Source organism: Aulonocara sp. 'chitande type north' Nkhata Bay, linkage group LG2 (assembly GCF_057382095.1).
Source record: "Aulonocara sp. 'chitande type north' Nkhata Bay isolate Kocher_YH1m ecotype deep benthic linkage group LG2, A_spYH_male_GT1.1, whole genome shotgun sequence".
NCBI classification, from domain to species: Eukaryota; Metazoa; Chordata; class Actinopteri; order Cichliformes; family Cichlidae; genus Aulonocara; species Aulonocara sp. 'chitande type north' Nkhata Bay.
Window position 1 is genome coordinate 26,111,465 of NC_141345.1, and position 11,619 is coordinate 26,123,083.

The window sequence follows — 11,619 nt, forward strand, 5'->3', positions numbered from 1 at the left end:
AACATTTCTTTTGCTTTGTGTGAATTTGAATAAAAACTAGACTGAGCCACTAAAATTGCTATACTAATGTCATATAATAGAAATGTAATTACAGGGATTCAAGTTCCATACTGAAATTCAATTTTCAGTGTTTTGGGCATTAGTATTATAGATCATTTGTCCTTGCTCAAGAAGGTAAATTTTCTGTGCAGTCAGATCTTCAACGAGCAAAAGGATGCCGGAATTCTGATAATATTCAGAGCCTCTTTTTCATAGTGCAGATAACAGGTGGCCTGCTTGGTACCATGTTGTGCCATGTTGAACCTATCCAAGAAACCCTGGCAGTAATCTGAGGGCTGTTTCAGCCTGCACATTTGCACCACAAAGACAAGAAAAAAGCAACCTCTGATATTTGTATTGTAATCCAAAGGGGATATTGTAGATTTAACTGTACAGCATTCACTGCACAGTAAACCAGCCTCAGGCATCCTAAATAGCCAAAGCTCATTTTCTATCCTTTCATTAAAAGCTGACGTGTCTCTCGCATCTACCATCTGGAACTTTTTATAACATCCCCTAATCGACGGAGCCGCTCTAATCTGAATACGTGACACCGAAATAGTATGCTTCCTGGCTCAGGTAATGGCACTGAGATAATCATTGTGTTATTAAAATGACACAAAATAAAGTAACTCGCTGCCTTATTAAAGTCCTGAAGGGTTCAAAGCAGCTGATTTCACCGCAGCTGCGTCACTTTCTGTCAGTCGTTCTGCCATAGATGATGATCGGTGTATTATTCAGGTGCATGGGAAGCAAAAGGCCTTATTAAATATTTTATCATGGCAAAACTAAAGCGCACAGCTTTTAACATCCTGACGCGGTGTTTCAGCGAGTTAAGAGTAGTGTTTCCACTGTGAGCATGTACTTTCAGCAGAAACTGCAGGGGTTTCTTTTCGTGGTGTATAAAAGCCCTGTGCTGTGCTTTGTGTGGCTGCCATCTTTCTGGAAAAGGGCCATATTGCATCAAATTCCAATAAGACATTACCAGTGTGATATATGAAGCTAAAGGAAATCCCTCAGCTGTAAAGTGAAAGGTGACACTTTGTTAATTGTGGGGAATAGATGCACACTAACAGCACCCCAATCACAAGCATTTCAGGAGTGTTATAATAAACATACATATTTTTCTCTAATTAATGATGAAAAATGTATTTTTATATTTGTATTGTAAATAATTGTTTAAATTAAAATGAGTATGCCTTTCCTATTTAAAAGCCTGGGCCTTACAAAACCTGCTACTTTAGGTTCTACTTTAGCTGATATGAAATGTTCATTTTTTATGAAGTCGATTCCAGTTGAAAAAATGCTACTTCTCACTTTTTCATTATGCCTTTCATTAATTTCAATGATTTGCTGCCAATCTGTACTTTGCTTGATTGAATGATAGATTTACAATCCCCTGAATTTCAAATTCCCATCTTTCCTCCGTTGACATAACAGCAGCATGTTGCAGGAGCAGACCAGTACCCCACCTGACTTCACAGGCGAATAGCCCCTTGTGTGGCGAGGCGATGATTCGTGGGCATCCTGTTTCTCTTGATCTGCTGCTGCTATGTGATAGCTGGAGTTTTATTCCGTGTCTCAGTCAGCAGACATGCTGCCTCCCCTGCCAAACATTAGGAGCTGGCCTTACAGCAAAGACGGCCAGAGGAAACAGCTCGCTGCTATCTGCATCTGAGTTCAACTGGGGTTGAATGCTCATCATGTAGATCTTGAGGAATGAAACCAAGAACTGTTAGATGACTTGTCGAGGCCACCTTTAATTTCTTCTTTGGAGTTATTGGTTACCAAGAGGCTTGCTAGCAATGTTCCCAATAATCTTTCTGGTGATGCTGCTTCCCAAAGGTGAGTCAAACTTAAGCCTGTCTTCCTTTGGGGAAAAAAAGAGACCTCTCCATTTTGCTTTTAATTCATTAGACTAGATTATATCATTTAACTCAGGTTTACATTATTTTTCATAACTGTATAAAGTCACAAATGCTTGCACTTTTACCACCTATAATAGTTTAAAATATTTTCTTCATGTGGCCTTAAAATGTATTGTTTTAACAAATGGCAAGAAAAAGTAAACCAATCATTTGTGACTAGAAGGAGCTAATTTAACCTCCTGCATGTTGACAGATGACCACTTGTGTCTCCTCTCAGTGATTCACTCTGCTCAGGGTCACTATGCCCAGAAACTCCTGAATGATTTGATGGAGAACTACTCCAGTGCCCTGCGGCCTGTGGATGACACAGACAGAGCCCTCAACGTCACCCTGCAGGTCACCCTCTCTCAAATCAAAGACATGGTGCGTGCTCTCTCATCAGCAAGTCTTGGTTCGTGTGCGACGCATTCTGGTTAAAGGCGAGTTATAAATGGAAGAGGTTAATTATGTCCACGACTAAAATTAAACACCTCACTGAGAGTCATAGCATTTCTTTTAAATAGTCTAGCTGCAGAAACGTAAAAATACACTTTCTGTTTTAGCGGTTAAGGTGATTTATGCACACAAACGGGGCATCAGCATCTGATTTATGTATGTTGAATAATATGTGGTAATCACGAATAGCGTGTTCTGCTTACAGCATTACTGTGCAGTCAATAGTTGGCATATAATGTATTGGCCAATACATTAGCCACACTGCAGTAAAACTGACATCGATTTAGCAGAAAACATGCAAATGCGAAGAACTGAGTTTTTTAACTTGACACTGAGCCCAGCATGAAGGAAAACATGGAGGTGAACAGACCTTTTATTCTTAACGTTGTCCATGACCTCCTATTGTACAAATCGACCGGCTGGTGGCTTACACGGCTGGGTCAGGTTCCCGTTTGGGTTCAGTGCTGCGTCACTCACTCCACAGTGAATTGCTAATTCACTGTGGAGTGAGTGTGGGTTTGGGCGTGTGTAGTTGAAGACACAAAACCAGCTGCTGAATGTAATGTTTCCATATAATATCTGGGCATTTGTTGTCGTCACTCTGTCATACTTTGGAAGAAACGGATGCGAGCCAGACAGCAAATGAGTGTGTGTGCACCCTGGAGTGTCCTGTTACCAAAGCGGTTATGTGTTCCCCCAACCTCCTGTACTGTGCTCATCCACCTGATATTGACAGACGGGTCTGGATTTCAGCCACTGTGAGGCTTTGTGTTTGTCCACCTGGTGTTGATGAGCAGTGAACCGAGAAGATCAAGAGGGATTTTTTTCTTACTGTCTGTTGTGTGTAGATATACAGTTATAAGACACAGTAACTGAGGCATGTGCAGAAATTCATAACCTCTTATAGACCTTAAAAGTTTTTAGCAGTTGTGGATTTGACATTGGGAGTCTAGTGTTAACTGGTAACTGTAACCACTCATCAACAATTAGTTCTTCTAAGCATCCGAGTGAAGATGCTGAGAAAAATTCAAAGTTATCAAAGGTATCTTTGATGGAAAAATAGAGGAAGTATTTAATGTTAGGCTTTGGGTTATATGACAGCAATATGCACACGCTGCAAGAGTCAAAAATATAAAACTAAAATAAGGCCATATCCTGTCAGAGGACGGTAACCATAAACAAGCCTCAAAACTCACCACAAACTACTAAAGGAAAAACAAGCTGTAGCTGGTGTTTTTCACAACTGCCATGACATGACCATCAGTGGTCATGTCATTCTTGCAGATTGCAAGCATGCACTATGTCACATGGTCTAAAAATATCCCAGAGCTCTAAGCAATGTGGAACTATAATAGAGAATTTCTAAATGAAGAAGCTGGCAATAAAGTTTCTGCAAGGTGTGATATACGTCAATGAGGCAAATACCACAGTTCCTCTTTTTTCTGTCAGTTTCTTATTATTTTCATGTAGTATAAATTATAAATTGAAATGATCAGTGCAATAACATTTAATTTAGCATTATGAGCTGCAGGGATCATTGTGTGTGTGTGTGTGTGTTTTTTAATATCTTCACACTTAAAGTAATCAAAAACAAATTCTCCCAGAGGCACCAAAACGGTTGCATGCTAGTTTGTGTTTGCATACATTTGCAGGTCCTTTTTTGTGACTAGTATGACTGTGACCGTAGGATGAAAGGAACCAGGTGCTGATTGCCTACCTGTGGATTAGGCAGACGTGGCATGACGCTTACCTGAAGTGGAATAAGGAGGATTATGATGGACTGGATGTGATCCACATCCCTAGCAGCCTGGTGTGGAGGCCTGACCTCGTCCTGTATAATAAGTATGCTCACATAGATGAATTTTCCAGGAATGCAGAATGTGGACAAATCTTCTTGCTGCCATTAATGTCTCTTATATTATAATTCAATATAACGTTTATTCACAATGTTTAAAGACTACATGGTTATCTTTAAAGACTACTTGTGAGATTATAAATACTAGCAATTAGCAACAGAAGACGCTGAATCTGACCACTGTTTAACCAAATCACACACATGACTTGCCAGTTAGTCTCAACTTGTTTTCCTCCTCTAGAGCTGATGATGATTTCTCTGGGCCCATGGACACCAACGTGAGGCTGCGCTACAATGGGGAGATAACCTGGGATGCTCCTGCCATCACCAAAAGCTCCTGCGTGGTGGACGTCTCCTACTTCCCCTTTGACAGCCAGGAGTGTAACCTCACCTTTGGTTCCTGGACTTACAATGGCAACCAGGTCTGGAGAAATACTGCCCATCTACCATACCTTGTTTAACAAAATGTAGATGGAACAACATGCTGTGGAGGATAAACCCATATTGAGTCTGTGTAGCTTACATTTCCTTTCAGGATAGTGGCAATCTGGGTCACCTAAATTTACCAGGCCACTTAAAATGGTTAAATAACACAAGACCCAGCTCTTGCTGTGACTCTGGCCTCTGTGTTAGATCAGAGAGTAACTGAGATTGACCTTTTTGACATGTAGATCAGGTACACATTGCTCATTGTATTTGTCATCATACATCTGTGTATACGTACACATAACGTTTTTCTCAGTAAATGTGTCCCTCCCCTCTATTTCCAGGTAGACATCATTATGGGCATGGACAGCGGTGACCTGTCAGACTTTGTGGAAAATGTTGAGTGGGAGTGCCGTGGAATGCCGGCCACCAAGAATGTCATAATGTATGGTTGTTGCTCTGACCCGTATCCAGACATCACCTATACAGTACTCCTGCAGCGTCGCTCCTCCTTTTACATCTTCAACCTCCTCCTCCCCTGCTTCCTCATCTCCTTCTTGGCCCCTCTGGGCTTCTATCTGCCTGCAGACTCTGGGGAAAAGGTTTCCCTGGGGGTGACAGTTCTTCTAGCTTTAACGGTGTTCCAGCTCATGGTGGCTGAGAGCATGCCGCCCTCAGAAAGTGTGCCTCTCATAGGTAAGAAGGTTTTGGTTTTTTTTAGAAATATATTTAATAACTTGTTTTTGTTGCATGGTTTATGTTTCTGTCACTCTATTATTAAAAAAAATATACCAGAAATCGTACAGGCATGCATAATTAACAACACTAAATTGTAAGTGTTGTTGCCATTGCACATTGCACTTTTTTCGATGGAATATCTAGGTTGTTTTATCAGGCTTATATTATATTATAGTATTTTTTTAATGAGTGTACGTGATGTGTTGGTTGTATGTTTGTTGTTTGTTTTGACATACTGCGAATCAATTTCCCATCAGGGACAATAAAGTTACCATTGACCATTGACCATGGTCCAAAAATGACCTATGATCTAGTGATGCATTGGTATGTTTTTAGTTTTCAAATTAAAGGTACCCTTAGGAATTTTACTGTTAAAACTTGGGCCATATTTATCTATGTAGCAATGTAGCATAGCACAAGGTTACACCTTTAAGGGTCACAGGGGCAGACACTGAATGAGAGGCAGGTGTACATGCTGGAGAAGATGACATTCCATATGTTACAGGACGAACATGTCCAAATATTTATAGCACACCCTATAATCTGACCTGGAGTTGGAAATTTTTAAATGTGAACAAAAAGTATTTGCTCGTCTGCTTTCATATGCATATGAACTTGAGTGACATCCCAATGCTAATCCATAGGGTTTAATAATGATGTCGGGCCACCTTCTAGTACCTACAGTGTGTTAATGGTCATGGACTTGTCTTCCATCTGTTTTTTGTTCCTTCCTGTTACACAGGGAAGTACTATATCGCCACTATGACAATGGTCACAGCCTCCACATCTCTCACCATCTTCATCATGAACATTCACTTCTGTGGTGTGGAGGCCAAACCAGTTCCACACTGGGCAAAAGTCCTCATCATTGACTACATGTCAAAGATTTGTTTTGTTTATGAAGTGGGTGAGAACTGTGCCTCTGCCTCGTCTTCGTCTTCTCGCTCCACCCAGGATGAAGTCCGTCACCAGCAGTTCAACACTCACATTCATTCAAATGGTAAACCTGGTAGGCAAAGTAGCCGAGAGGACCGGCATAGCGACAAGTATCCCAGATCCCAGAGCTCCAAGCTGCAGCAATATCCAAGAGTTCAGCACCACATCACCAGAGATGAGAGCGCCCACATATCTACTTTTGAACCCGGAAAGTATGAAAGCTCTAATGGTAAAATTCAGATAAACGACTACTATAAAGAAGACCATAAGGTGCTGTATTGTTCTGAGGACCAGAAGATTCCCTGCTGCCCTGAGGATAAAAAGCCTCTACCTCAGGGTCCCACTGTAACCTTTGGCCCCTGTGTCTTCTGCACCCATGGCAGTGGCTTCGCTGGTATGGACACTAAGCTAGTGCGCAATGTTGAGTACATAGCAAACTGTTTTAGAGAGCAGAGAGCCACGTGCGCCAAGGGGGCAGAATGGAAAAAGATAGCTAAGGTCATGGACAGATTCTTCATGTGGATTTTCTTTATCATGGTTTTCCTCATGAGCATCCTCATCATCGGTAAGGCACCATGACCAAACTGTGGTTCTACAGATTTTTTTTTAAAATTTGCATATTTATACAGAAGGTCAATTGGGACTATTTTCCCTTTTTTTCTAAACAAATGGGACAATCAAACATATGTGAACTTTCCAGCTTTTCTTTATTAATCATCGAAAAAACAAATTTCAGCTGTCATTCATTGTTTTGTCCACACGCATTCAAGCCACTCTGCATTCCTTACCTTTAAAAATATGTTTAACCTATTATGTCTTCAACACATAATGATTTCATGTACTGTACATAGTGATATAAGTTTTTTGTTGTTGATCTAAAACGCAACAAAATAAGCCAGATCATGACACATTCAGTATGTGCAGGCAATGCCAAATAACAGATCTATTGAAACCACAGTTCATAACTCATTGCTTTCAGTTTACTTCATCTCGTTAATACATTCGATTTTACTACTTTGTCAGCTATACAGTCTATAGCATCTCAATGTGTAGCTCGCTACAGCCTCCATCAATCATACCTTTGATGTAGGAGTACTTCATCATTTGACCATTGAATACATTTGAGGGGATCAGCTGTCAAGTTAAAATATGACCGGTGGAGACAGCACATGTCTTATTCACAACTGTGTAATCAGACGCCTGGGGCCGAGAGACGCAGCGCCAGTGCTAGCTCCTGATCGGCAGAATCATTTTTCTGTTCAAAATCATCCAGTGAATAGTTAATGAGCAAGCTTTGTTTGTAGCACAGCCAGGGCCGTCAGGATGTAAGGTAATATGGAGCATCAATTATGTAACACAATGTGCGCACTCTGACACCCCCGTTCTCCCGAAGGCCCATCCCTTTAACTTTGAAAGTCAAGTGAATGTGTTTGTGTGTGTGTGCATGCCTGAACACTGGAAAGCCAAGTAGAAAAGGAAGAAATAAAAGAGGTTAGGGCAAAAGGAATGCAGGAAAAATGAAAAGCAATCAATAAGAGGTTGAATGCAAATAATTGTATTCATTTTCTGAGCCTTGTATAATTGAAATTATTTGCATTTTTGCTGAACAATACAGTTACTCATACTACATTTTACATGGAAATAGTCTCCCAGAGTTCTCACCATAATAAATAGAAGACGTATTATGGCAATTCTGTAGTTTAATACTTCCTCAAAGCAATAACTGGTCTATCTCAGTTTACTTTATAAATGTCCTAGTTTGTTTCAGTTCAGGGATGAAATTAAAATACACACTACAACACTCAAGCTGAATGCAGCGATGCATTATGTCAACTGGCACAATGAATGCCCACTGATATGTTTTAATAACTTTGGACAACATTAGAGCCTTGGGCCAACACTTTGAAATAAACTTGCACTTTAGTAAAATTACACTGTGATATACTTATTTAGGCGTGTAAATGATGGCTGCTTCTTCTTCGTATGCATTCTCATAAGTTTTCATTATTCCTGCTAAGAGCTGCAAATATGAAGAAAAATGAGTCGTATTCTTTAATTTCACATTACCTTAAGCTCACAGTAGAGGGCGCTCACTTCCCGCATACCATTGTAGTGGTGGTGGATGCCCCAAAGCTTACTGTTTGAAGCTGCATGTGGCAACAGAAGTGTACAAGATCTGCAGCTCAGAAGCATCCCCACTCATTTTTCATCTTCTACAGAGACCCGCTCACATAACTTCACTACTGAGAGGAGGCAAAAAATATTTGGAGAGTATTCATTCCTCTGGTACTCTGGGGTAGAGTATGGCAAGTGGCTATAGCTCTGTGTCTCACTCACTTCCATTCTGTAACCAGTTCATTAATTTTAATTGACCTGGAGGCTAATAATTAAATTAATTTTCTAAGTAAAAAGGTTTTAGCAGTAGGTGGCATAACTTTTGATTGTTCTGTGGGCTCTGTTTGACAGAATTTGATGGAGATGGTGAGATAGTGTTGTGTTTTTTCCCTCCACCTCTCCAAAGTGATTGTCATGGTGAAGCGGAGAGAGAGGTGAACCATGTAATCTGGGCAGGCTCAGAAGCTCAGGCACTCTGGGAAACAATGCTTGGGAAATTACCAAGAGCCTGGCACAATTTCACTTGAAAGCATTATTTATCTTTAGGTTGTTTTGTACAAAACAACAGAAATACAAAAATAAGGATCACTGTGATACGGTTATTTCACCAGTGAAAAGTAACTGCTTTCATGGCATTTTGTACTACTTTGAGACACTTTACAAAAGCCTTTATGCATCTAATGCATTTTAAAGACTGCACCATTTCTGTTTAATAGAGCTTTACACAAATTACACACATAAATCCATCCATCCATCGATTTTCTTTTACTTATCCATTTCAGAGTTGAGGAGGGAGCTGAAGCCTGTCACAGAGCGAGAGGCAGGGTACACCCTGTACCGGTCATTAGTCTTATCACAGGGCTCAGTAATGACATATAATAAATGTTAATCATTAATCTTTGATGTAAATTCATCGTTTACATCAAAGGAATTACAAAAGACCAAATACCCCACAAATACAATTAGCAGTTTACATCCTGTATGGGCGACTTTTGGAAAAAAAAAGGAGGATACTTTTATTTATTGTATTTGTGTGTAGCAGGGAGGATCTGTTCTGGGTAAATTACAGTAATGTCTCTTAAAATGTTTAATAATTGTGAGGTGTTGTAAACTTGGACGTGCTCTCAGTAGAGTCAGATTTAGTGTGTCATAGGAAAAAAATGGATTCTGTCATTGCATTTAAATACAATGGTCCTCTTGGTTATTGTCAGAGCTATAAAAATGAATGGTGTAGACTCCTGTCTTCTTTGAAGTATAGACAGCTCCCTGGATGACAAATGAATGGGCAGGGAGGGATGCTGAGGCTGACGATCTCTGATGGATGTTCATGACCTTTGGCCACAGTGTTTGAACCGGAGTGCAAAGAAAGCGATCAGTTGAATGTAGACAATGCTGACATGTTACTTGTGACCCATCTGGTGCATTTTTGGGGCATTGTCAGCTGTTCATTTTTGTCAAAATACAGAATACTATACAAATCCTTCAAGACAGAATCTGTCTGGCACCCTTGTAGGTGGCCTATTTAAATTAAATGGAGAGATCCAAAACTTTAATGGTCACAGTAGATAAAAATGTCAAGCGCAGATTTACCATTCTAATGTAAAACAAATAAATAAATAAACCAATAAAATTTGAGTGTGTTTGTTACAAATAACCTGCATTTATTTGGCATACGATAAACAGTACTGTGCCAAAGTCTTCATTATTTCTTTATATATTGCTAATATAAATCACTGCACAGGAACATGTATTCATAAATAGAATGCAGCATGTAAAAACTTGCTGCCATTCTAATGAGCTTGAAAATCCATAATTGGTATGAGCATCCTCATTCTCCAACACAGTCACAACTCTTTTTTTGGCAAGCTTTCTTATCATTTCTTTAAGTAGTCTTCAGGAGTAGTTTTCCAGCCTTGAAGGACAATCAAAGCTCTTCTTTGGATGTTGGCAGCCTTTTGTTCTGTTCTCTGTCAAGATGATCCCAATAATGCTGAAGTCTGCACTCTGGGGAGTCCAGTTCATGACTGATGGTGTTCCTCTGTGTATGTTTTCTAACTACATATGCTTTTTCTGCACCTGTAGTGCATTTAGGAACACTATCATGCTGAAAACACTGAGTCATTGGCAATCAGATTCTTTCCAGATGGTATTGCAATCAAATTTTGGAAAATCTGACAGTACCTTTCTGCATTAATAATTCCATTAATGTTGACAAGATCCCCAACACCAAACTCTGACAGACCCTCTGAGTAGACACTGACTATTTGTACCTTCTCCAGACTTCTTCCCTACATATTCATGACGATTTGTACCAAAACTTTGCAAATTTGCATCATCAATCCATAAGACCTGTTGCTGCTGATTTTCAGTCTAGTTCTTGTGTAATTTAGAGACAGTAACTCACCATTAAGATCATTCACTGGTGAGTTTTCAGAGAATGAAGACCAGATGCGTCTCTCAGGTCCTGTTTCTTCTCTAGAATTTTTTTTCCCTAATTCTTAAGGCCATGACTTTCAGGTAATTCTCATCTGCTGTAGATATTTTTTATTTATTTATTTATTTATTTATTTATTTTATGTCTGCCAGATCTTATTTTGTCCTCTATTTGTCCAGTTATTTTAAATTCCTTAAGCACACTGCATACCATGCCACTAATAGCTCTTTGGGAATTACCTTGTGTATGTAAATACTATTTTATGTCTCTCAAAGGCTTTGTGTTGGCATTTTTTGTAGATTTAACTAAACAAATGGAACAAATGATGTGTTTTTTGATGAGCTGCTGGTAACAAAGTACCAAAAGATTTACTAAGTTGTCTGTTATGTGTAGACACAACACTTGATTTGAGTGTCTTTTTGTGCTTGAATGAGTCTGTGTTAAGTAGCGTAACAAACAAGCAAAAAGAACAGGACTGGACTGAACATGAACAGAAACAAAAAAGCAGTTACATACAAAGAAAAACTTCGAAAAAACTAAAAAAAAAGGTCCAGCTTATACAAAAGTATACAAAAAACATCATATGAGTTATTAAGTATTAAGACTTAAATGCAGGGCAGCACAGAGAGAAATTGAAGGTGGCAGAAAGTCCCCCCCACCTCCCCAGGGGGCAAAGTAACCAAGGCTTTTTATTTACGCCACTGCTTTTCTAT

At 39.6% G+C, this 11,619-nt stretch overlaps 1 protein-coding gene across 1 annotated transcript; it reads left to right on the top strand.

The window, feature by feature from the left end:
• The first annotated feature begins 46 nt into the window (after positions 1-46).
• Positions 47-11,441, top strand: LOC147337992 (neuronal acetylcholine receptor subunit alpha-9-II). Its single transcript, XM_086313594.1, has 5 exons — positions 47-2,330; positions 4,090-4,244; positions 4,499-4,679; positions 5,028-5,379; positions 6,164-11,441. The coding sequence occupies exons 1-5, from the start codon at positions 2,151-2,153 to the stop codon at positions 6,934-6,936; spliced, it is 1,641 nt and encodes a 546-aa protein (XP_086169720.1). The 5' UTR covers positions 47-2,150; the 3' UTR covers positions 6,937-11,441.
• The last annotated feature ends 178 nt before the right edge of the window (positions 11,442-11,619 follow it).

Coding starts and splice junctions, on each gene's coding strand:
- LOC147337992 (XM_086313594.1), top strand. CDS start 2,151: ATGTTGACAGATGACCACTTGTGTCTCCTCTCAGTGATTCACTCTGCT. Junction 4,680..5,027: donor GGACTTACAATGGCAACCAG/GTCTGGAGAAAT, acceptor CTCTATTTCCAG/GTAGACATCATTATGGGCAT. Junction 5,380..6,163: donor AGAAAGTGTGCCTCTCATAG/GTAAGAAGGTTT, acceptor CCTGTTACACAG/GGAAGTACTATATCGCCACT.